The following is a 27,909-nucleotide window of genomic DNA, read 5'->3' as shown; positions in this document are numbered from 1 at the left end:
GCTAATATTTGCTAGTATGATATTATACTAGTAAATATTGATCCACCGCTGATCCACTACTGATAAACTACTTATTCACTATAGACCCACTTCGATCCACTACTTATCCACTATTGATCCACTATACTTCTCCACGACTGATCCACTATGGATCTACTACTGAGCCACTGCTTATCCACTATTGATCCACTACTGATCCACTATTGCTCTACTACTGATCCACTGCTTATCCACTATTGATCCACTATTGATCCACTGCTTTTCCACTATTGATCTACTACTTATCCACGACTGATCCACTATTGATCCACCTCTGATCCGCTATTGATCCACTGTTGATCCACTTCTGATCAGTTACTTATCCATGACTGATCCACTATTGATCCACAATTGTTGTCCTCAGATGGAGCAGCTGTCGGACGAGGAGCTGGAGCTCCGAGAGGATGAGGAGGAGGAAGACAGCGACAAGGAGGACCAGGACTTGGACCAGATGTTTGGAGCCTGGCTGGGGGAGCTGGACAAGCTCACACAGGTAAGATTTAAGATGTGTACACATGACAAATGTGACAATCACTCCACATATTTTCTGTCTGAAACGAGCAACGTCAACAATCATTACCCACAATACATTGCACGACATAAAGAAGTGAATAAATCAAATAAAAGAATCACATATACTGTATGTAGCATCACACTTCTACCAAGTAAAACAGCAAGAAGATCTCATGGTTGAAACAACAGTTTATGGAACATAACTTTGTATACTGTACTCTTTTTTTAGTACTACAGTACTACCATATATGGAACATAACTTTGTATACTGTACTCTTTTTTTTTTTAGTACTACAGTACTACCATATATGGAACATAACTTTGTATACTGTACTCTTTTTTTTTTTTTTAGTACTACAGTACTACCATATATGGAACATAACTTTGTATACTGTACTCTTTTTTTAGTACTAAAGTACTACCATATATGGAACATAACTTTGTTTATTGTACTCTTTTTTTTTTTTTCTTTTTTTTTTTTTAGTACTACAGTGCTACCATATTTGGAACATAACGTTGTATACTGTACTCTTTTTTTAGTACTACAGTACTACCATATTTGGAACATAACTTTGTATACTGTACTCTTTTTTTTTTTTTACCATTACAGCACTACCATATTTGGAACATATAGTCGTGGTCAAAAGTTTACATACACTTGTAGAGAACATAATGTCATGGCTGTTTTGAGTTTCCAATAATTTCTACAACTCTTATTTTTTTGTGATAGAGTCATTGTTTGTCACAAAAAACATTCATGAAGTTTGGTTCTTTTATGAATTTATTATGGGTCTACACAAGTCAAAAGTGGTAAAGGAATGGCTAAATCAGGCCAGAATTTAGGGTTTTAGAATGGCCTTCCCAAAGTCCTGACTTAAACGTGTGGACAATGCTGAAGAAACAAGTTCATGTCAGAAAACCAACAAATTTAGCTGAACTGCACCAATTTTGTGGTCAAAAATTCAACCAGAAGCTTGCCAGAAGCTTGTGGATGGCTACCAAAAGCACCTTATTGCAGTGAAACTTGCCAAGGGAAATGTAACCAAATATTAACATTGCTGTATGTATACTTTTGACCCAGCAGATTTGGTCACATTTTCAGTAGACCCATAATAAATTCATAAAAGAACCAAACTTCATTAATGTTTTTTGTGACCAACAAGTATGTGCTCCAATCACTCTATCACAAAAAAATAAGAGTTGTAGAAATTATTGGAAACTCAAGACAGCCATGACATTATGTTCTTTACAAGTGTATGTAAACTTTTGACCATGACTGTAATTTTGTTTACTGTACTCTTTTTTTAGTACTACAGTACTACCATATTTGGAACATAACTTTGCATACTGTACTGTTCCTTAGTACTACAGTACTACCATATTTGAAGTACAGTGTAAAGATCTGTAGTAAAAACTACAAAACGTCAACAACAACTACAAAGTCGATACGGAAGTGATTACGTCGATATTTTTATATTCTCAAAACAATTTTTTGGTTACTGTTTACAAATTCGGAGAACAATTCCTTGGACACAGGACGACTTTGAGGGAATTTTTTTTTTTTTTTTTTTTTTTTTAAAGTAAGAATTTATTTTTACTTTTCTTTTATTCATGTGTACTATTAAATTGTATTAATTATTTAAATATTGTTTTGATATCACTAAACTGTTAATAGTATTCTCCAGAAATGCATGTATATTTAATACATGTAATCAGTGTTGGTATCGGCCAGTGTATGATCAGTGTATCATCAAATATAAAACTGATTATTAGATATTATTTTGTGGACCTACATGGGCTGCTTTTAGAAGCTTGAGTGTAGGAAATGTATCAAACTGACCACATACTGATAATAGATTGCTTTTCTTCCCTGAAATTAACAGAAACAATTTTCCTTCATGTTTTAGTTTTTTATCGGCAGATGTAAATAAGTGTTAAATTGTATTCAGTATGATCTTAAAACCTGCAGAGAGTGCAAAAGAAATACTACAAGTACGTAGGATTGGTGCTGGTACCACATCAGTCAATACAATATTGGTATCGTATCAGACTTCCCCTAATTGTGTATGTTTACATTTGTTTAGTTGATGTCATTTCTCACTATATAAACTGAACTAAAAATGTTCTTTGTTGATGTGACTTATTAAAATGTAATAAAAAGTTTCTAAGTTGAGACGTGATGTTTTGTCAGAGTCTGGACGACGGCCGCCCGGAGCGGCCCGCCCAGCAGAAGGCACCGCTCAGACAGGAAACCAACATGGCCAACTTCTCCTACAGGTTCTCCATCTACAACATCAACGGTCAGTCACAATCAGAGACGTTATTTTCCAAAACTGTGGCAGATGTCTCACTCTGCTCCTTTGCCGTGTGCAGAGGCGTTGAACCAGGGGGAGAACGTGGATCTGGACGCTCTCATGGCCGACCTGTGCTCCATCGAGCAGGAGCTCAGCACCGTCAACCCCAAGCAGAGCAGCAAGGCGCGCCTGGCACTCGCCGACACCAAGGTACGCCGCTGCAAGTCAGCTGCGCCAAGTGGAATTTTTTCACGTCGCGTCTCGGTGCAGGTGCGGCAGAAGCCTCCGGCTGGGCGCAGTAGCAAGCAACATCCAGCAGGGGGCAGCGGTGACGGCAGTCACAGCGGTGGCGGCGGCGGCAGCAGCGGGGCGAGCAGCAACAGCAGCAGCACCAGAGCTTCCCCCGCCGGCACCGTGAGAGTCGCGGCAGGACAACACGGCAGGCCGGCGCTGGCGTCTAATTTCAGCCTGGATGACATCACAGCCCAGCTGGAGAAGGTTTTTCAGGAATGTTATATTTGTTAGCAAGATGTGAGGTAACGCATAATTCATCATGACTGGGCCTTCAGGCGTCCATGAGTATGGATGAAGCTGCCCGTCAAAACTCCTCCCACTCATTGAGCTCCGCCTCCGCCACGTCATCATCAGTGCGCCGCCCGGCATCCGGCCAGCGACAGCATCGGCGCACGGGGTCAGTCGGCACCGTCAGCGAACACGAGGTAAACAATCTGATATTCACTATATATATATATATATATATATATATATTGAGTTTCCAATCATTTCTACAACTCTTATTTTTTTGTGATAGAGTGATTGGAACACATACTTGTTGGTGACAAAAAACATTCATGAAGTTTGGTTCTTTTATGAATTTATTATGGGTCTACTGAAAATGTGACCAAATCTGCTGGGTCAAAAGTATACATACAGCAATGTTAATATTTGCTTACATGTCCCTTGGCAAGTTTCACTGCAATAAGGCGCTTTTGGTAGCCATCCACAAGCTTCTGGCAAGCTTCTGGTTGAGTTTTTGACCACTCCTCTTGACAAAATTGGTGCAGTTCAGCTACATTTGTTGGTTTTCTGACATGGACTTGTTTATTCAGCATTGTCCACACGTTTAAGTCAGGACTATGGGAAGGCCAATCTAAAACATAATTTTTAGCCTGATTTAGCCATTCCCTTACCACTTTTGACGTGAGTTTGGGGTCATTGTCCTGTTGGAACACCCAACTGCGCCCAAGACCCAACCTCTGGGCTGATGATTTGAGGTTGTCCTGAAGAATTTGGAGGTAATCGTCCTTTTTCATTGTCCCATTTACTCTCTGTAAAGCACGCGTTCCATTGGCTGCAAAACAGGCCCTGAACATAATACTACCACCACCATGCTTGACGGTAGGGATGGTGTTCCTGGGATTAACCTCCAAACATATTGCTGGGTATTGTGGCCAAACAGCTAAATTTTTGTTTCATCTGACCACCGAACTTTCCTCCAGAAGGTCTTATCTTTGTCCATGTGATGTCATAATACTATATGCTTATGTATGAATGTGTGTATGTATATATATGTTTATGTGTGCATACATGTATTTATATATGTAAATATTTATATTTATATATGTGTATATATGTATGTACATATATGTTTATTACGTTACGTTATTTTACGTTAGGGTCCTTCTGCCGATTAGTCAGGCTCCTCTGCTGGTCGCAGCCGTGTATTACACTCCATTTTACATCCATACAATGTGCGGACTTGTTAACGATAAATTATTGTCCTAATTGCTTCTTGACAGGTGCGCTCCATTGCCCACTCTTCACGCTCCTCCATCACATCGGCCTCAGGAACCTCCGTCAACTCGGCTTCCTCCATGGACTCTCTGGACAACGTTCACCACGCAAACCAATCCGACAGCCCTCATGCCGCTTTAGCCACGCCCCCAGCCAACGGTGCCAGCCAAGGTCGTGATAGCACGGAGGTAAACAGTCATTTTGATCCATACACAGCATTCTACAACATTCTACATAGTTGGACGTCTGCTAGTTCTACTCTTCTCTCATATTTTATTATACTTTATAAATTATTATGTCTACATACTATTATACTTTTCTATTTTATTATACTTCATAAATTATTATGTCTATAAATTATTATACTCTTCTATTTTATTATACTTTATAAATGATTACGTCTATAGATTATTATACTCTTCTATATTATTATACTTTATAAATTATTACGTCTATGTATTATTATACTCTTCTGTATTGTTATACTTTATAAATTATTATGTCTATATATTATTATACTCTTCTATATTTTTATACTTGAAAAATTATTATGTCTATATATTATTATACTCTTCTATTGTATTATACTTTATAAATTATTATGTCTATATACTATTATACTATTCTATATTATTATACTTTATAAATGATCATGTCTATATATTATTATACTCTTCTATTATTATTATTATACTTTATGAATGATTATTTCTATATATTATCATACTTTTCTATATTATACTTTATAAATGATTATGTCTATAGTTATACTCTTCTATATTAATATACTTTATAAATTATTATTTCTATATAATATTATACTTTATAAAGAATGATATTCCTATATATATTATTATAATCTTATATATTTTTATACTTTATAAAATATTATCTCTATATATTATTATACTCTTCTATATTATTATACTTTATAAATAATTATGTTCCTATATATTATACTCTTATATATGATTATACTTTACAAATGATTATATTCCTATGTATTATACTCTTCTTTATTATTATACTTCATAAATGATTATATTTCCATATATTATTATATTTTTCTATATTTCTGTACTTTATCAATTATTATATTAATATATTATTTTACTTTATAAAGCATTACATTCCTATATATTATTATACTCTTCTATATTATTATACTTTATAAATTATTATATTAATATATTATTTTACTTTATAAAGCATTACATTCCTATATATTATTATACTCTTCTATATTATTATACTTTATAAATTATTATATTATTATACTCTTCCATATTATTACACTTTATAAATAATTATGTTCCTATTTATTATTATACACTTCTATATTATTATACTTGATAAATTATTATATTCGATATATTACTATAATTTCTATATTAATATACTTTATAGATTATTATATTTCTATATGTTATTATAGTAGTCTGTATTATTATACTTTAGAAATATATATATTATTCTATATTATTGTATTCTATATTATTTTACTTTTTAAATAATTATCTTTCTATATTTTCTAAAATACTATTCTCTATTATTATACTTCATAAATAATTATATTCCTATACATTATTATACTTTTCTATATTATTATAATGTGTACATTAGTATATGTATACTCTCATTGTGTTATACTTTATATATTATTATGCTTTCATATATTATTGTACTTTATATATTAGTATACTCCTATACATTATTTTACTTTATATAGTATTATACTCATATTGCTATACTTTATATATTATTATACACTTACTGTTTATATAATTGTACTCATGCATGTTTATACTTGATATACTATTATATATTATCCATTCATCCATTTTCTACCGCTTGTCTCTTTTGGGGTCGCGGGGGTGCTGGAGCCTATCCCAGCTGCTATCATATTTCTCTATATATTATACTGTATAATTGTACTCTTCTATATTTATATACCCTATATATTGTTACTCTTTATACATTTTATACTCTATTTTACTCTATATATTGTACTTTGTATAATATAACATTTTATGTATTGTAATAGTCTTCTATGTTGTTATACTTTATACATTTTATGGTCTTTAATAATATTATATTAGTATACTCTGCTTTTCATTTTCTTGAGGAGATTATAACGAGCGTGAAGCTATAACACAATTTCACATCTCGCCTTTTACAAAATTGTTTCTTTAGACAACGTCAGCAGCATCCACTGGTCGCCTTGATCTTTTCAATCAGGCATATTCACGTCATACTCTATAAACACAACCTTATAGCTGTTTTATTTCATGTTTGAGCCCTAACCTGCATTAATCCACACACACACACACACACACACACACACACACACACACACACACACACACACACACACACACACACACACACACACATTCCCTAATCGTGTGCGTACGCGTATGACCTAAATATTAAAGCAGATATTAATACTTTCTATAAAATGATTTCTAGAGACAGAAGCTTCCGTTTTACGTCTTGCTATGATGTATACAGTATATATTATCAAGGGACAATACTATAACAAGTCAACTTTTATATATAGTAGATACACATTAGAGTAGTCACTGTACAGCTTGTAGAGCAGTATAGATTTACTAATGTTTCCAATGGGTGATGAATAAATACACTAGTTGTACATTCTAAAAGGCAGAGAAGACAGATTTGAACAAAACCAAAGACATTTTTCCCACAAATATGAACAAAAACATATTTTATATAGAATAATTCTTGTTGTACATGTAGGAAACAATGTGAAATACATATCAATAATTGAGTAGAGGAGTGGTACCTTGTGTTTCTCATCTTCTTTATCACAGTGCTGGCACTCGCAACTTACTTTGGCCCCATGTGGGATTATTTTACTGTCGTACGCCAAAAAAAAAAAATACAGAGACTGATATTTAAAATATTTATTGAAGCACGCTAAGGAAGTTAGCATCATCTTCCTACTAGTGAGGTGCGCCTATTCCTGTCCGATGCACAATAAGACGTACAAACTATGAAGTCAATGTTTCTATTTTTCCACTCAAAGTCCGCTGGGATAGGCTCCAGCGTATCCACGACCCTAATGAGGACGAGCGGTGCAGAAAATGAATAGATGGGGTCGGGCTGGGCGATATGGCTGACGACTGTATCACGATTTATGTGCTTTGTATCGCTCGATATCGATAATTAGTGATATTTTTTTTCGACCTATGGACGGAGCAGGAGAAAAATATTTTTTATTTCAAAAGTAACCTTCCTCTGATCATAATTCCTCGGCTATCAAGGCAGACAGGAAAGGAAATGTCAACACAAGCATGGAAAACACTCAAATGTCAACAAAATAGTAAAATCACATTAAAAACTTGACAATACGCTCTTAAAAATAAGGAATATGTAAGAAATGCTTCATAAAGTGTAAGAAAATAGTGCAAAGTGTGAACATGTCAGTCAACATAGAGAAACATGAGAAGAACTATTGTCTGCAGGTTAAGTGGCAGAAAGTTACAGCTGTGCTCTAAAGGGTGAGCGCAGCTCAGGCGGTGTGGTATTAGCGGTACTTCATTTACAGACCACATTGGTCTGACTACTGTCCAAAAAAGTGGTGACTTTCCCCTCTTTTATCCACAATGTCTTCATTTGGACTTTCTCTTCTCACTCCATGCAGAGAATCAACCACTAGAAAACCAAACTTGACAGTTGATACTGTTACCTGATTGGCTGTTAGCGTGTCACGCCCACTGATCAACCCGGTTACCAGAGAGCGAGAGTGCCTTTTGTTCATGCAACCAACCTTGCTTTCTTCCGACAAATTGATATCGATTACGTATCTATCCCGATATATATATATATATATATATATATATATATATATATATATATATATATATATATATACATATATATATATATATATATATATGTTTATATATATATATATACATATATATGTATGTATAAATATATATATATATACATACATATGTATGTATATATATGTGTGTATACATATATATGTATATATATATATGTGTGTATACATATATATATGTATATATATGTGTGTATACATATGTATATATATGTATGTATATATATATGTATGTATATATATATATATATATATATATATATATATATATATATGTATGTATGTATTTATGTATATATGTGTATGTATATACTGTGTATATATATATACATATATATTTATGTATATACATATACATACACATTATATATATATATATATATATATATATATATATATAGATATATATATATATATATATATCGCCCAGTCCTTGAATGGGGCCTGATTTAAATATTGTGTTGATGTTGTTATATTGTCAATGACACTCACCAGAGTTAATACGCGGGATCGCTATTGCTATTAATATGCTAAATTGACATTTTATTTTCATATTGCTAACAAGAAGTCCAAATAATACCCAACAGAGCAAGTCAAATTTCAAAAAGACGTTTCAGTGGTCAACAATTCAGAAATGCGTGTGTTTAGTCTTCTTTCCACGCAGGTTTCCTTCCTTCACCACACTAAAGTCCCCGCATGTATTCACCACGGTCTTTGTGTTGTCTCTCGTCCCCTCAAGCACTCGTATCTGGACAGGGAAACCTCTCTGATTCTGAGGAACATGGCGGGCAAGCCTTCACACCTGCTGACCAAGGTGATGCCGCGCACCACTACATTTCCTCTTCTGTCACTTTCTTTCTCTCTTCACACTTGTCTACTTTCTCACTGTCACAAGGACTCGACTGAAACGTTACTTATCTTACAAGGTTTGAATTTATTATTATTTGTATCTGTTCCAGTGTCAAACGTTGTACTGAAACCGAAAGTAACTAAGACTCCCGTTTAGTGGAGATGGGAACTTAAGCTGAAATATATTTCAATAAAACTGTACACAGAATACATGAAATACTTGTAAAATACACACATATTCAATGTACGAAGGAAATTAAACGATAATAAATACGTGCTAACTCTAACCTTAGTAGTAAATATACTAACAGTGTTACACTTGCGGCCTGCTTTATGAAAGTTTGCATGTACTGAAACACGTGCAAATCAAAATCGACTAAGCGTGTCCAAAGTGGATTGTGTCTGCTTAGTGAGCAGAATAAGGCGTGCTATCCATTTTGTGTCTGTGTCTTCATTAATATGCTGAATATACTGAATTTTTGTACACTGAATTTTTTTAGACTGAATGTTTATACACTGATCACGGTATGTGTTCCGTGATAAATGTAAATATATAGTTAATTTGAGGTCACGGTATTTAGCTTTAGCAGAAAGTGACTTTGTTAACCGAGCTAGAATGCTAAGTAGTAGTTTGCACAAAGTAAAACCAATTGACTTTTAATCAAAAGAAACCGTTTTTATTGATCCCAATAATACGTTATTTTAATTTAAATAGACCCTTTTATTCAAACTAGAAAGCTTCATTGAAATTTGGTAAAAAACGATTGGCTCCATTGAGAAGAAATAAATATAAAATTAACAGCCGCACTTAGCAGCTAAGCTACTGAAAATACTGGAGTCTTACATAACTATTGGGCTTTCAAGGCAAGAATAATACAAATAAGCAGGGATTTATTAGGCTCAAAAGTCCTGTCAGGGATTTAATGTGAGAAAAACGATTACGCAACAACAATAAGTACGGATTACACGTCGCATCCCTTCTAAAGATAGGTGAATAATTACGACAATGAAAAGCATCGGGAGTGTTGGCTAACGTGTCGCATTGTTTATGTAATGTTCCCAACGATACGTTGAGTATTGGCCGATGCCGATCATGATCTTGATATCAACAGCAAATGTGGAAAACACTGACCTTATGACAAAGGTGTATTGTCTTTAAATTGAAGTGGAGTGGTATTTTTTTTTTTAGCGACACCTGGTGGTTAGAGTGATTTTATTAGGTATCAGGTCACAAATGTAGCCAAACAACGGCAGAAAGCAGCTGCGATGCACCGATGTGTGTGTTTGCGTGTGCGTGTGCGTGTGCGTGTGCGTGTGCGTGTGCGTGTGCGTGTGCGTGTGCGTGTGTGTGTGTGTGTGTGTGTGTGTGTGACACTGACATAGAAACACGGCACTAAATATAGCCAGCATATTGTAACGCATGAAACAAGTCCAATGACGAGACTTTGTCAGTGCAGGAATATGAGAAAATAATCTGAGAGCTTAGTGCTCGAAAGGAAAAATGCTTTTTAAGCCGTTATTAAAAAAAAGTCCGCTCAGTCAGGAAGAGTCTTGAATGTGTCAAGTTTTAAAGTCATAATTTTTCCAGAATAAAATACAACTTTTCATTACAACAGAACACTGGAATATATTACTACCGTATTTTTGGGGCTATAAGTCGCAGTTTTTTTCATAGTTTGGCCGGGGGTGCGACTTATACTCAGGAGCGACTTATGTGTGAAATTATTAACACATTACCGTAAAATATCAAATCATATTATTTAGCTCATTCACGTAAGAGACTAGACGTATAAGATTTCATGGGATTTAGCGGTTAGGAGTGACAGATTGTTTGGTAAACGTATAGCATGTTCTATATGTTATAGTTATTTGAATGACTCTTACCATAATATGTTACGTTAACATACCAGGCACGTTCTCAGTTGGTTATTTATGCCTCATATAACGTACACTTATTCAGCCTGTTGTTCACTATTCTTTATTTATTTTAAATTGCCTTTCAAATGTATATTCTTGGTGTTGGCTTTTATCGAATACATTATTATTATTATTATTATTATTATTAGATAAATTTCCCCCCCAAAATGAGACTTATACTCCAGTGCGACTTATACATGTTTTTTTCCTTCTTTATTATGCATTTTCGGCCGGTGCGACTTACACTCCGGAGCGACTTATACTCCGAAAAATACGGTACCGTATTTTCCGCACCATAAGGCGCCCTGGGTTATAAGCCGCGCCTTCAATGAACGGCATATTTCAAAACTTTGTCCACCTATAAGCCGCCCCGTGTTGTAAGCCGCATCTAACTGCGCTAAAGGAATGTCAAAAAAACAGTCAGATAGGTCAGTCAAACTTTAATAATATATTAAAAACCAGCGTTCTAACAACTCTGTTCACTCCCAAAATGTACGCAAATGTGCAATCACAAACATAGTAAAATTCAAAATAGTGCAGAGCAATAGCAACATAATGTTGCTCGAACGTTAATGTCGCAACACACAAAATAAACATAACGCTCACTTTCTGAAGTTATTCTTCATTCATAAATCCCTCGAATTATTCTCTTTCGGTGTCCGAATTGAAAAGTTGGGCGAATGTGGGATCCAAAATGGCCGGCTCCGTCTCGCTGTCTCCCTGTCTTAGTGAAGGTGTGTTCGCCTTCGGTCATCCATTGTTCCCACACAGTTAGCAGTCTAGCTTCGAATGCCCTGTTGACACCAATATCTAGCGGCTGGAGGTCTTTTGTCAATCCACCCGGAATGACGGCGAGTATTGAATTAAGCGCGTAAGCGTGTCTCTTAATGTGATGTTATGAGCTAGCAAATATAACAACTACACTACCCAGCATGCAACGATAGTGACGAGCATGCGCGGTAGCCCTGAGAAGCGTTGTTGTATGCTGGGAGTTAGAATGTGGTTATGAGCACGCTGTGAGTAAACGTTGAGAACTCAGTTAACACGCCTCGTCTGCATTATTTATAATTAGACAGACAACACACTTAATAGGAGCCATTTTGGGGTCTTGAAATGAAATGAAACGTCACATATCCCAGCATGCACCGCGCGCTTCTTCTACGGGGAAAAAAGATGGCGGCTGTTTACCGTAGTTGCGAGACCTAAACTTTATTAAAATTAATATTAATATTAACCCATATATAAGGCGCACCGGATTATAAGGCGCACTGTCAGCTTTTGAGAAAATGTGTGGTTTTTAGGTGCGCCTTATAGTGCGGAAAATACGGTACATTTAACTGTCTATCAAGCAACCGCATAGCAAACTTGTGTTTTGTTACCTGCAGCGTGTCAAAGAATCCAAGATGGCGGCCGTATAGCGAGTTTGCCTTGTTGGCTCGCTAGTCCCTGGTTAGCCACAAGCTAGCACAATAACGTCAAGCTATTATGGGCTAAAAATACATTATGATCTCAAAATGCGATTAATATCTCTCTTATGATCATTCACCATCTTGTTTTACCTTCCACACCCCTCTCACTCGACAGGGAAAAACGCACCCAAACACTTTAATGTGCAAAACCCAAAACCAGTGAAGTTAGCACGTTGTGTAAATGGTAAATAAAAACAGAATACAATGATTTGCAAATCCTTTTCAACTTATATTCACTTGAATAGACTGCAAAGACAAGATATTTAATGTTCAAACTGAGAAACTTAATTATTTAGGCAAATAATCATTAAGTCACAATTTAATAGCAGCAACACATTGCAAAAAAGTTGGCACAGGGGCATTTTTACCACTGTGTTACATGGCCTTTCCTTTTAACAACACTCAGTAAACATTTGGGAACTGAGGAGACACATTTTTTAAGCTTCTCATGTGGAATTCTTTCCCATTCTTGCTTGATGTACAGCTTAAGTTGTTCAACAGTCCGGGGGTCTCCGTTGTGGTATTTTAAGCTTTATAATATTTCAACGGGAGACAGGTTTGGACTACAGGCAGGCCAGTCTAGTACCCGCACTCTTTTACTATGAAGCCACACAGTTGTAACATGTGGCTTGGCATTATCTTGCTGAAATAAGCAGGGGCGTCCATGATAATGTTTCTTGGTTGGCAACATATGTTGCTCCAAAACCTGTATGTACCTTTCAGCATTAATGGTGCCTTCACAGATGTGTAAGTTACCCATGCCTTGGGCACTAATACACCCCCATACCATCACAGATGCTGGCTTTTGACATTGTGCCTAAAACAATCCGGATGGTTCTTTTCCTCTTTGGTCCGGAGGACACGACGTCCACAGTTTCCAAAAACAATTTGAAATGTGGACTCGTCAGACCACAGAACACTTTTCCACTTTGCATCAGTCCATCTTAGATGAGCTCGGCCCCAGCAAAGCGTTTCTAGGTGTTGTTGATAAATGGCTTTCGCTTTGCATACTAGAGTTTTAACTTGTACTTACAGATGTAGAGACCAACTGTAGTGACTGACAATGGTTTTCTGAAGTGTTCCTTAGCCCATGTGGTGTTATCCTTTACACACTGATGTCTCTTTTTGATGCAGTACTGCCTGAGGGATCGAAGGTTACATTGGTTTTCGGCCTTGCCCCTTACGTGCAGTGATTTCTCCAGATTCTCTGAACCTTTTGATGATATTACGGGCCGTAGATGGTGAAATCCCTAAATTCCTTGCATTAACTGGTTAAGAAATGTTCTTAAACTGTTGGAGAATTTACGCAGGCATTTGTTCACAAAGTGGTGACCCTCGCCTCGTCTTTGTTTGTGAATGACTGAGCATTTCATGGAAGCTGCTTTTATACCCAATCATGGCACCCACCTGTTCCCAATTATCCTGTTCACCTGTGGGATGTTCCAAATAAGTGTTTGATGAGCATTCCTCAACTTTCGCAGTGTATTTTGCCACTTGTGCCAGCTTTTTTGAAACAGGTAGCAGGCATCAAATTCCAAATGAGCTAATATTTCCAAAAATAACAAAGTTTACCTGTTTCAACGTTAAGTATCTTGTCTTTGCAGTCTATTCAATTGAATATAAGTTGAAAAGGATTTGCAAATCATTGTCTTCTGTTTTTATTTACCATTTACACAACGTGCCAACTTCACTGGTTTGGGGTTTTGTAGATATCGACACATAGAAATACTTATAAATAAAAGTATTGTATTTGTTCTCATAAAATAAAATACATAAATCAATAAAAAGTGTAAAATTCCTTCTTTTCCAGGAAAAAACTCCCATAATTTGACATAAAAATGTTGACAAGTACCAGTTGGATACGTAGTGGTGGTCGACAACTGTGCATTATCTTCTCACATGGGACGGCGTGGCGCAGTGGGAGAATGGCCGTGCGCGACCCGAGGGTCCCTGGTTCAATCCCCACCTAGTACCAACCTCGTCATGTCCGTTGTGTCCTGAGCAAGACACTTCACCCTTGCTCCTGATGGGTGCTGGTTAGCGCCTTGCATGGCAGCTCCCTCCATCAGTGTGTGAATGTGTGTGTGAATGGGTAAATGTGGAAGTAGTGTCAAAGCGCTTTGAGTACCTTGAAGGTAGAAAAGCGCTATACAAGTACAACCCATTTATTTGTTTATCATTTATGTTCAGAAAGTGTTTTTTTAGCGGTGCAGTAGTAATAAGTAGATAGTACTAGTACAGGGGTCGGCGACCTTCAGCATACAAAGAGCCATTTAAGCCCATATACCCCCAAATAAAACCCACCTAGAGCCGCAAACTCTGTTTGATTCCTGAACCTGTTCAATGGCCTTGTGGTTAGAGTGTCCACCCTGAGATCGGTAGGTCGTGAGTTCAAACCCCGGCCGAGTCATACCAAAGACTATACAAATGGGACCCATTACCTCCCTGCTTGGCACTCAGCATCAAGGGCTGGAATTGGCGGTTAAATCACCAAAATGATTCCCGGGCACGGCCACCACTGCTGCTCACTACTCCCCTCACTTCCCAGTGGGCAAACAAGGGGATGGGTCAAATGCAGAGTGTAATTTCACCACACCTAGTGTGTGTGTGACAATCAGTGGTACTTTAACTTTTAACTTTAACTTTAAAATGACGATAACACCACTTATAGTTTCGTTACACTTGCGCTATAGAATTTATGAAATCAAACACATGACAAAAAAACGACTCACAGTTTATTTCTGGGTATAACGAAGCAAATCACCAAAATATTTGGAACATTAGAGAAAAATGCAGCTTATTAATGAATTAAAAACAAAACAATCAACTCGCTCCAATATTCGGCGGCTAATTGGACTAAAAAGGGAAAACAACAACCTCGTCATCAATGAAAGAAAACGAATAAATGTGAAAATAAATGAAATGATGATGAATCGGGGCTGTGACATACATTTCGATTGACAATAAATCAAAATATGTTTTATTTTCGTATGACAAAATCCCAGAACTCTCAAAAAAACTGTTGAATTAAAATAAAATAACATTTTATAAATTGAAGTAGCCATTATTTGTTGACATTGTGTTTCACAGCCAAAGGGAGCCACGGTGGAGGCATGAAAGGGCCCCTGTACTAGTAACTATATTCTATATTAGTATTCATGTGCTGAATGACGATGACATGTCCGCCATTTTGCTTGACTCTGCTGCGGTTTGGCTCCTCCTCCTTCTCTCACCGTTTAGCTCTCTCTCCTTTTCTCTCTTTGCTCCATCCTGTCAGTCAGAGAGGAAGTGGCGGGATGAAGAAGCGTCTTTGTCGACTTAGTCAGCTGCCAACGCTAGCTGGACCACTACTTTAGCTAGCTGGACCGCTAATTTAGCTCGCTGTTTTTGTCCTATTTTGGCTTGGTCTGTTCTCTTCTGCAGGAAGTATTTCTAGATGTCTTTTTTTTGTTTTGTTCTTTTTTGTTTGTTTACTTTTTTAAGTCGCTTAGTAAGTGGAGCTAACTTAGTGACTGTACGCTGTAAGGTTGCCATGACGACAACTTCAGGATGCTAAATTGGGCATAGGCTGGAATATTCTGGAACGTTCTTTTTCAACTCTGGACACGGAATATTTTACCCAAAAACGAAACGATGAATTCCTGCTGGAAAAGTCAGGTCGGTTTGAAGTGTTCAATTGTGTGTGCATTTGTTAACAGAAGTGTGTGTGTGTGTGTGTGTGTGTGTGTGTGTGTGTGTGTGTGTGTGTGTGTGTGTGTGTGTGTGTGTGTGTGTGTGTGCGTGTGCGTGTGCGTGTGTGTGTGTGCAGGAGGAGCAGGCGGCCAAGATGAAGGCCGACAACATCCGTGTTGCTCTGGAGAAGATCAAGGAGGCGCAGGTGAAAAAGGTGAGTCTGCACTGGACACAACATTAGGTACACCTCTATGGAGGAGAGCTTTGATTGACACGAGGATTGTTGGGGTGTAGAAACGATATGGCACTGTTTTGTTTCATCTACAGTGTGTGTGTGTGTGTGTGTGTGTGTGTGTTGCACGTGTCCAGCCTATGTGGGTCAGGTCATTGAGACTCCACAATAAAAACTCTGGTTGATGGCAGCTGGGGTCACACACACACACAAACACACACACCACTCAGCATAATGACCATTGCAAATGAAATCCTCAATCCCACTGAGGAAAGAAGAGCGATGCTGGATTAACTGCCTGGATTTACTACACACACACACACACACACACACACACACACACACAGAGTAAAGTCCAGATATTAAAAGTGTGTGTTGTATCCATTTTTGAAAAAGTTTGATATTTTCCGACTTTTTGTAAGACAGTGAACGCGTCACTGCTGATGATGACTGGTGATTGGACGAGTGCCAGGTAAAATATCGTAGGTATTTGCAGTAATCCAGGTGGTGTTTGTCCTGACAGTTGGTGATCCGCGTACATTTGTCGGACGAGAGCTCTAAGACCATGATGGTGGACGAGAGACAAACGGTCCGACAGGTACGTTAGCCAGTCTCCTGCTAGCAACAAACCTGCTACAAAAATGACTTAGCGACGTGTGCAATTATCAAATGTATATATTATATTATATTATATCAACTGTATATAGAGTGGCCTGAAGTGGTTGTTGAACATGGTAACACGTTGGTAGAGTGACAAAGACTTCCTCATAAACATCAATGGAAACATTAACCATTGCTTCGAGTCTTGACAAATGTCCATGTTTTAGTGATATAGTATATATAGTGTCAGGTTCAAACACTGATGACATCTATTAAACAAGACATGAAGCAAGGAATCAAACAGACAGAATTAAATTTGGCTCAATGAGGAGAAAGTGTGTCACCACGCTCTGACGAAAGATTGAACGCCTCCTCTTTTATTTGGACTTTCCCTGATTGCATGGCAACAGCTGTTTCTAAGGGAGGGGGTCGTAAACAGCCACTGCCTTTGGTTACAAAACAGTTCAAAGAAAAGGTCGTAAAACAGTTCAAAGAAAAGGTGCCTAGAGCTTGGACCGGTCCTGCTTCCTCTCCACTTTGTAGATCTCGGGTCAAGACAAAATCTTTCTGTGGATTACAATACATCAAAGAAACCGACGCCTTCGTGTCACTTCCCATCCTACACAGTGGAGTTTTACAAGCCTTTTGCTTGGTAGGATCAAAGACAGCTTTTGTCCTCTCGCCGGGAACTAATGGAAACACACAGTTTTGCGATAACTTAGATACAATTATTCTGACTTGTAGTAGTAGTAGTAGTGTGTGTGTGTGTGTGTGTGTGTGTGTGTGTGTGTGTGTGTGTGTGTGTGTGTGTGTGTGTGTGTGTGTGTATTAAATATATAAATGATATATATAGTCGTGGTCAAAAGTTTACATTTGTGAAGGACATAATGTCATGGCTGTCTTGAGTTTCCAATAATTTCTACAACTCTTACTTTTTTGTGATAGAGTGATTGGAGCACATACTTGTTAGTCACAAAAAACATTGATGAAGTTTGGTTCTTTTATGAATTTATTATAGGTCTACTGAAAGTGTGACCAAATCTGCTGGGTCAAAAGTATACATACAGCAACATACATTATCAATTTTGGTGATGTAGAAAAGTTACAATCAAATCAAATTAGCTTCCTGGCATGGCCTCTTAACTTCATGTGAGTGATTATGATGGACGACACCTATTGACTTCTCTGAGCCCATTTAAATATGGCTCATGTGATGCAATCATTAGACTCGGTTACAAACGCGACAATGGGAAAGTCAAAGGAACTCAGCACAGATCTGAAAAAACGAATCAATGACTTGAACAAGTCAGAAAAGTCACTTGGAGCCATTTCAAAGCATCTTAAGGTCCCACGAGCAACTGTGCAGACAATTGTTCGTAAGTATAAAGTGCAAGGCACAGTTTTGTCACTGCCACGATCAGGAAGAAAACACAAGCTATCACCTGCTGCTGAGAGAAAATTGGTCAGAGAACCACCAAAAAGCAGGTCTGCAATGAATTGGAAGCTGCTGGAACACAGGTGTCAGTGTCCACAGTCAAGCATGTTTTGCATCGCCATGGACTGAAAGGCTACCATGCAAGAAGGAAGCCCTTGCTCCAGAAGCGACACCTTAAGGCTCGACTAAAGTTTGTTGCTGATCACATGGACAAAGATAAGACCTTCTGGAAGAAAGTTCTGTGGTCAGATGAAACAAAAATTGAGCTGTTTGGCCATAATACCCAGCAATATGTTTGGAGGAGAATCCCAGGAACACCAATCCTACCGTCAAGCATGGTGGTGGTAGTATTATGCTCTGGGCCTGTTTTGCTGCCAATGGAACTCGTGCGTTAATGGGACAATGAAAAAGGAGGAGTCCTGACTTAAACGTGTGGACAATGCTGAAGAAACAAGTCCATGTCAGAAAACCAACAAATTTAGCTGAACTGCATCAATTTTGTCAGGAGGAGTGGTCAAAAATTCAACCAGAAGCTTGTGGATGGCTACCAAAAGTGCCTTATTGCAGTGAAACTTGCCAGGTGACATGTAACCAAATATTAACATTGCTGTATGTATACTTTTGACCCAGCAGATTTGGTCACATTTTCAGTAGACCCATAATAAATTCATAAAGGAACCAAACTTCATGAATGTTTTTTGTGACAAACAATTATGTGCTCCAATCACTCTATCACAAAAAAATAAGAGTTGTAGAAATGATTGGAAACTCAAGACAGCCATGACATTACGTTCTTTACAAGTGTATGTAAACTTTTGACCACGACTGCATATATATTAATATGTATATATATAGTATATATAATATTAGTGTGTGTGTCTGTATTTATTAAATATGTAAATATATATGTATATATATATATATAATTAAGGTGCTTTCATATATACATGAAGTACTGTAGTTATGGTGTTGAATCAACATTATAGAATAAAGAATAAACTGAAGAATAAAGGTTGGCGTTTATGTCGCTAGCTCAATGCTAACATACAAAGGACATTCCCATTGACATGCTAACAAAACTTAGCATCGCGATCGTTTTAAACTTGTAAAAACATTTGACAAATGAGATTTTAACAAAACAAAATTGACAAATGTATTTCTATATAATATTGATGTCAACTTTTCTATGACAAGTCCGGCCCGCTGCTCTGCACTCTGCTGACTAACTACGGAAGCCTGCTGTTCAAAGTGTAAATGTAAGACAAGTAACGCAGACTATGGTTTATGTAACATTGGTGTCATATCTAATATACCTTATTATGAATTGATTTCATGTCGAGGTGCCAATAAAAACTAGCTGCGGGCTGAAGACGGCCCCCGGGCCGCACTGTGAACACCCCTGATGTAAGCGTATATACATTGAGTGTTGATTTGCTAATGTCCTGTGGTCCAGGTTCTGGACAGTTTGCTGGAGAAGTCCCACTGTGGTTACAGTCCAGACTGGTCTCTGGTGGAAACCATCAATGAAGTCCAAATGGGTAAGAATTTGTGTTATTATTATTATCATCATTGTTATTAAATATTATTATACTTAACAGTTGAACAAGGGGGAAACGTCCGAATGGGTAGGAATTATTATTATTATTATTATAAATAATAGCTGAAAAACATGAGAAAGTATTGTCTATAAATCAAATAGACACAAGAAAAAAAAATTTGTTTGGTTGACATTTGAATATTTACATTTTTGTTAGTTTGTAGTAGTATTTTTTTCTGAAATAATTCAATGTAATTCAACATAACAAGAATATTTTTTTTACTAATACATTGTTTTATATTGATGCATTAATGTATAAAAAATTATTAGAATAAAATAATTTCCCGCCCTGTGATAGGTGGCGACTTGTCCAGGGTGTACGCCGCCTTCCGCCCGAATGCAGCTGAGATAGGCTCCAGCGACCCCAAAAGGGACAAGCGGTAGAAAATGGATGGGTGGAAAATAATTTCCCTACGTTATCATAGTCCTAATCAACCAGAGCAGTGCTTCTCAAATAGTAGGATGTCCTATTATATGTGTGGGGGGGCGTGAGCGTGTATATCTTGGCACATAGATAAATAAAATAAAAATGTAACCCATCAAGTTCCAAACAGTCCGTTTAATGCAGTGCTTCTTAAAAAGTGGGCGCCATGAAGTGTCGGGAGGGGAAGGGGGCGTGAGAGGCAATAGTGTAATAGCATCTTTAGTGTTAGTAAAGAACTATCCTGACTTATGCAGATACAAAAATAAACATTATCTTTAGGGGGGCATAAGAAATGTTCTTTATGGGGGGACGTGAAAATTATTTTGTCCTTTATGAGGGGGGCGTGAAAAAAATATTGCTCTGTATAGAGGAATGTAAAAAAAAATCTTTATGGGGGGGCATGGGAAAAATTGTTGCCCTCTAAAGAGGGGCGTGAAAATGCTGCCCTCTATAGAGGGGCATGAAAAATGTTGTCCTCTATGAGTAGTGTGAATACAAATGTTGTCCTTTATGGGGGGCGTGAACATTTTTTGTCCTTTATACAAATATACAAAAAATGTCTTATTGGGGGGCGTCAAAAAAATATTGCTCTCTCTAAGGGAATGTGAAAAATTGTCTTTATGGGGGGGCATGAAAAAAATGTTGCCCTCTATAGAGGGGCGTGAAAAATGTTGTCCTTTATGAGTAGTGTGAATAAAAATGTTGTCCTTTATGAGGGGACGTGAAAAAAAGTTATTTTTAATAGGGGGCAAGAAAAATGTTTTGCTTTCTATAAGGGGCGTGAACATTTTAATGTCTTTTATGTAGGGGGCGTGAAAAAATATATAATATTGACATAAAATGTTGGCCTTTACAGGGGGCATGACAGAAAATGTTTTTCTTTTACGGGGGGGTGTAAAAAAATTGTTTTATGGGGGAGCGTGAAAAAAAAATGTTATCCTCTATAGGGGAGCAGGTAAAAAAGTTGTCTTTTATGGGGGGGCATGCAAAAGGTTTTGCCCTTTTAGGGGGGCGTGGAACATTTTGTCTTTTATGGGGGTCATGAAAACATGTTGTCCTTTTTAGGGGGGTCATGAAAAAATGTTACTCTCTGTAGGGGGGCATGAAAAATGTACTTCATGACTAGCTTAAAAAAAATTCCTTTATGGGAGGCGTCACTTTTTTTTTTTATGGGGGGCGTTAACATTTTTCTGCCCTCTATGGGGGGGTGGGGCGTGACAAAAATGATGTCCCTTATAGGGCGCGTGAAAAAAAAAGTATTTTATGGGGGGACCTGAAAAAAATGTTGTCCCTTGACAGAAAATGTCCTTCATGGGCATGTTTTTATGGGGGGGGGGCCTGAAATGTTTTTTCTTTTATTTTGAAGCGTGAAAAGTTTTTGCCCTTGATAGGGGAGTGTGAAAAAAATAATTTCATGGGGGGGACGTAAAAAAAATATTGTCCCTTATGGGGGTGCGTGGGAGAAAATAATTGAGAATCCCCAAACGACATCAGGAAGAGTGGAGATCATTTGCCTGGTAACAAATCGATACCAACATTTCCAGTATCACCACCATTCTGGAACAACATATGTCTCCTTTTATGGTCAGAATAATACTTGTATTAGTATCAGTATTATTGGAAGCAGCATGACAGTATCAGACTATCAGACGTTTGGGAATATCTCTTAAATCTTCACAAAGTATTTTTCTTCACCGCTGCAGTTCCCACAGTGCTTGAACGCACCATGTGTACTCACAAACATGAATAGTACACACTTTCCTTAGGGGGGCACAATGTACTATATCAGCTTCAACTCCATTTAACAGTCTTTGAAGCACACACACACACACACACACACACACACACACACACGCTCATGTGCAGTGATGTGTGTGATGTAACCCACATCTTCAGGGCTGTACCAGCCAGTCCTTATGAGAAACAGGAAGTGCATCGTGAAGCCTTCACATGCTCTCACGACTCACAGAGACCTGCGCGCTCCAGCAGCATGCTGCCGGGCGGCAGATTGACTTCCTGTCACATCGTGACCTCTGACCTTTTCCCACAGGAAATGATCCAATGTAACAATGTTGCTATCACAACTTCACTTTTAAACACAGCATACTGCAGAACTGTAATGGAGTATATGCAGTAATGTAATGCACTAATGTAAAGACTGTAATAGAGTAATAATAATAATAATAATAATACCTGGGATTTATATAGCGCTTTTCTAAGTACCCAAAGTCGCTTTTACATGTAGAACCCATCATTCATTCACACCTGGTGGTGGTAAGCTACTTTCATAGCCACAGCTGCCCTGGGGTAGACTGACGGAAGCGTGGCTGCAATTTGCGCCAACGGCGTAGAGTACTGTAATGCAGTAATGTAATGCAGTACTTTAATGCAGTAATATAATAGAGTACTCTAATGCAGTAATGTAATAGAGTACTCTAATGCAGTAATGTAATGCAGTAATGTAATAGAGTACTCTAATGCAGTAATGTAATAGAGTACTGTAATGCAGTATTGTAATAGAGTACTGTAATGCAGTACTGTAGTAGAGTACTGTAATGCAGTACTGTAATAGAGTACTGTAATGCAGTACATGCAGTACTCTAATGCAGTAATGTAATAGAGTACTCTAATGCAGTAATGTAATGCAGTACTTTAATGCAGTAATATAATAGAGTACTCTAATGCAGTAATGTAATAGAGTACTCTAATGCAGTAATGTAATGCAGTAATGTAATAGAGTACTCTAATGCAGTAATGTAATAGAGTACTGTAATGCAGTACTGTAATGCAATATTGTAATGCAGTAATGTAATAGAGTACTGTAATGCAGTACATGCAGTACTCTAATGCAGTAATGTAATAGAGTACTCTAATGCAGTAATGTAATAGAGTACTCTAATGCAGTAATGTAATGGAGTACTGTAATGCAGTAATGTAATAGAGTAATGTAATGCAGTACATGCAGTACTCTAATGCAGTAATGTAATAGAGTACTCTAATGCAGTAATGTAATAGAGTACTCTAATGCAGCACTCTAATGCAGTGATGTAATGCAGTAATGTAATAGAGTACTGTAATGCAGTACATGCAGTACTCTACTGCAGTAATGTAATGGAATACTGTATTGCAGTACATGCAGTAATGTAATGGAATACTGTAATGCAGTACTCCAATGCAGTAATGTAATAGAATACCGTAATGCAGTATTGTAATGCAGTACATGCAGTACTCTAATGCAGTAATGTAATAGAGTACTGTAATGCAGTAATGTAATAGAATACTGTATTGCAGTACATGCAGTACTCTAATGCAGTAATGTAATAGAATACTGTATTGCAGTACTCTAATGCAGTAATGTAATAGAGTACTGTAATGTAATGCAGTACATGCAGTACTCTAATGCAGTAATGTAATAGAATACTGTATTGCAGTACATGCAGTACTCTAATGCAGTAATGTAATAGAGTACTGTAATGTAATGCAGTACATGTAGTACTCTAATGCAGTAATGTAATGTAGTACTATAATGCAGTACTCTAATGCAGTAATGTAATAGAGTAATGTAATGCAGTATTATAATGCAGTAATGTAATAGAGTACTGTAATGCAGTACTCTAATGCAGTAATGTAATAGTACTGTACTGTAATGCATTAAAACATGTAATGTTTGATTTCCTTCAGGATTATCGGCATGAAAACGTGTAATCTGCAAATTTACCAAAAATATTCTGCTTTTCAGAACGCATCTTCGAGGATCACGAGAACCTGGTGGAGAACCTCCTGAACTGGACCAGAGACAGTCAGAACCGCCTCATGTTCACGGAGCGGGTAGAGAAGTACGCGCTGTTCAAGAACCCGCAGGTGAGTCACCTGGCTCATCAGGGGTGGTATCATTTGACATGAATCGCTACCTAATAGCGGGTGGTGTCATTTAACATGAATCGCTACCCAGTTGGGGTGGTATCATTTGACATGAATCGCTACCCAGTTGGGGTGGTATCATTTGACATGAATCTGATGCTCCATTTTTCAAAAAATGCGCTAGCTCAATGCTAATTTACATCGGAGATGCTGTATATATGCTACTCATTAGCATTAGTGATTTTGCATGGCGATTTTCAACACCTAAGATGCAACTAAGATGCATGTTGCAATCAAACAGCTGCTGTGTAATAAGTACAATACCTAGAGTATAAACACTTTGTAGGGCGCAACATAAGGCAAGACTGGCACAGTCAACTTTTTATGGCAAAGACTACTTCTTGGCGACGGCATACTTTCAGGTGATACTCAGAAGTGTAAGTAAACAGAATACGGCACAGAGACAACTCAGTCATCATCCATAAGCGCAGATTCCAAGCATTGAAAGACTTAGTATAGTTGAAGACTTACGGTCATTAGAAAACATGACTGCACATCATAATGGCAGCTACACTTTCCATCTTAAACATCTACAAAAATTATTTAGGAATGTCCGGCGGGCCAGATTGAAAAGCTTAACGGGCCGCATGTGGCCCCCGGGCCTTAATTTGCCCAGGTCTACTTTAGAAGAAGGCAGAAAGAGAAAGAGATGATACAGTATGATCTGCTCAGATGCCACCGAGTGGTTGTTTGAGCACAAATGTGTCAGTCACAGGAATGAGGCAAAACAAAATACAATCTTACCTTCTGTATTTTGTTTACAACCTGCTTTTTGTGTGTGACGCAGAACTATTTGTTGGGGCGGAAGGAGACGTGCGAGATGGCCGAGAGGAACAAAGAGGCTCTGCTGGAGGTTGGTGTCCTTGTGGTCATTTCCAAGTGCGCCATCTAGTGGAAGAAGGACATGAATAGCTTCCTCAAAGGCGTTCTTACCTCTGTGTGTGCCAGGAGTGTTTCGGGGGCAGCTCTGTGTCCGTGCCCGAGATGGAGGGCATGCTGTGGCTGAAGGAGGACGGCAAAAAGTCCTGGAAGAAGCGCTACTTCCTGCTTCGAGCCTCTGGAATCTACTATGTCCCCAAAGGCAAAGCCAAGGTGTGTCACAATAATCGCTAGAACATTCCCGCGGAGATTCTGATGGGCCTGCTGTCTGCGCCCTGAGCCTCTGGTGGGTCGAAGTCCGCATACTTCCAAGATGGCGACAAGTGTCCAAATCCATGATTTTTAAGTGTAAACATACACAATTAGCCAAAAGCATTAGCATGCTAACGTTAGTATAGGAGACGTTAGCATGCTAACAAGTACGCTTGCTTCTCCATCTAACGTGTGGCTCGTCCCTGCAGGCGTCCCGAGACCTGGTGTGTTTCCTCCAGCTGGACCACGTCAACGTGTACAGCGGACAAGACTACAAGAACAAGTACAAAGCTCCCACGGACTTCTGCATGGTGCTCAAGGTAGCCTCACTTCTCACTTCTCACCCATCAACAGTCTTTCATACATTTTTATTCCTTTGTGGGTTATTAAAAAGCATTCAAATGGATTTGTTCTAAATGATCTTATTTATATATTATATACTATATATATTATATATATATATATAGTATATAATATATATATGATATATATACTGTACATATATTATATATATATAAGATATATATATATATATGATATATATACTGTACATATATTATATATATATAAGATATATATATATGTATATACATATTTATATATATGATATATATATATTAATTTAAAATATATTTATATATATATATAATATATACATAATATGTATATATATAATATATACACAAGATATATATTTATATATATAACATATGTATATATATATATAGATATACATATGTATGTGTACGTATATATATACTATATATACATAAGATATATAGATATACATATGTATGTATATATATTTTATATAAGATATGTATATATATATTTTAAAAAAGATATATATACTGTATGTATATATATATAAGATATATAGATATACATATGTATGTGTATGTATGTATATATATTTTATATAAGATATGTATATATATATATACAAGATATATATATATAGATATACATATGTATGTGTATGTATATATATATTATATATATGATATATATACTGTATGTATATATATAAGATACATATATATGTACATACATATCTATATATGAGATATATAATATATATATCTTTATATATTATATATATATATATATACATGTACATATATATAGATATACATGTGTATGTAGATATATATGACTTTGATTTCCTTTTATTGTCATTCAAATTTGAATTTCACAGTACAGATAAGAACAAAATGTTGTTGCATTAGCTTGTTGTAGTGCAGGATAAAAGAGCAATAAGGTGCAGATATAAATAAATAGATTACTGTAAAGATAAATATATTGCACTTTTGCTTATGCATCCACATGTATGGATGTATGTTACATTGTCTTTATAAATATATATATATATGTGTGTGTGTGTGTGTGTGTGTGTGTGTGTGTGTGCACATTATATTAATACAATGGATATATAATTATTTTTATTTGGATATTAAGAGATTGTAAAAGTGTGACTTCTACCTTATTTCCATGACAACTTTTTAAAAGTTTTGTAATCAATCAGAAATCTCAAGCAGCTAAAATGCGCCAAACATGGATAAGTGAGAGAGTGTTTTACATTTTTCCCATCATGCACTCTAATGGAAATGGGTGTAATGTTGAATTTCGTTATGGTACTTGGACGTTTTTTGTAATATCCACCATGTTCATTGAGCAAGTTGTGTTATGTGTCTATGTGTGTTGACGTTTTGTGTTGGCTGGATTGTTGTTTTTTTGCATCATGACTAGGGAAGGGTCTTTGCGATGGGTCATATAAGTAAATGCTACGCAAAGTTTATGCTTACCGTAGAATTAAAGGTGATTGACCTGTGTTACCTACGTTGTCCACTAGGTGTCAACATAATGACAGCATCAAAAGGCTATCAGAATGAATGCAATCTCCCTGTGGGTTACATTCTTTAATAAATTCATGTCATCTCGCGGGCCAAATTGAAGACTTTTGGACAGCCCTGGTCTAAGTGCTTTTGTTCCTGACAAATGCATCAATATTGTATCATCAGTAATTAGAGTGTGTGTGTGTGTGTGTGTGTGTGTGTGTGTGTGTGTGTGTGTGTGTGTGTGTGTGTGTGTGTGTGTGTGTGTGTGTGTGTGTGTGTGTGTGTGTGTGTGTGCAGCACCCTCAGATCCAGA

At 37.0% G+C, this 27,909-nt stretch overlaps 1 protein-coding gene across 2 annotated transcripts in view; it reads left to right on the top strand.

Annotated features, from left to right (window-relative positions):
- Nucleotides 1–27,909, top strand: part of raph1a (Ras association (RalGDS/AF-6) and pleckstrin homology domains 1a) — a 104,035-nt gene that overhangs the window by 69,893 nt on the left and 6,233 nt on the right. Inside the window, exons 3-17 of one of the 2 annotated variants that reach the window (XM_061970932.2) lie at nt 404–532; nt 2,744–2,852; nt 2,926–3,056; nt 3,117–3,344; nt 3,416–3,565; nt 4,646–4,828; nt 9,251–9,325; nt 16,555–16,632; nt 17,174–17,248; nt 20,139–20,223; nt 24,446–24,567; nt 25,415–25,480; nt 25,576–25,719; nt 25,968–26,078; nt 27,894–27,909. The exon at nt 27,894–27,909 is cut by the window's right edge and continues 83 nt beyond it. In XM_061970932.2, coding sequence (XP_061826916.2) covers nt 404–532; nt 2,744–2,852; nt 2,926–3,056; nt 3,117–3,344; nt 3,416–3,565; nt 4,646–4,828; nt 9,251–9,325; nt 16,555–16,632; nt 17,174–17,248; nt 20,139–20,223; nt 24,446–24,567; nt 25,415–25,480; nt 25,576–25,719; nt 25,968–26,078; nt 27,894–27,909 — 1,702 coding nt within the window. The remainder of the gene's footprint in view (nt 1–403; nt 533–2,743; nt 2,853–2,925; nt 3,057–3,116; nt 3,345–3,415; nt 3,566–4,645; nt 4,829–9,250; nt 9,326–16,554; nt 16,633–17,173; nt 17,249–20,138; nt 20,224–24,445; nt 24,568–25,414; nt 25,481–25,575; nt 25,720–25,967; nt 26,079–27,893) is intronic. The other variant, XM_061970933.2, reaches the window with a different exon arrangement.

This window comes from Nerophis lumbriciformis, linkage group LG13 (genome assembly GCF_033978685.3).
Source record: "Nerophis lumbriciformis linkage group LG13, RoL_Nlum_v2.1, whole genome shotgun sequence".
Classification (NCBI taxonomy): domain Eukaryota; kingdom Metazoa; phylum Chordata; class Actinopteri; order Syngnathiformes; family Syngnathidae; genus Nerophis; species Nerophis lumbriciformis.
The sequence above is the reverse complement of the archived record's forward strand: the minus strand, read 5'-3'. Positions and strand labels throughout refer to the sequence as shown.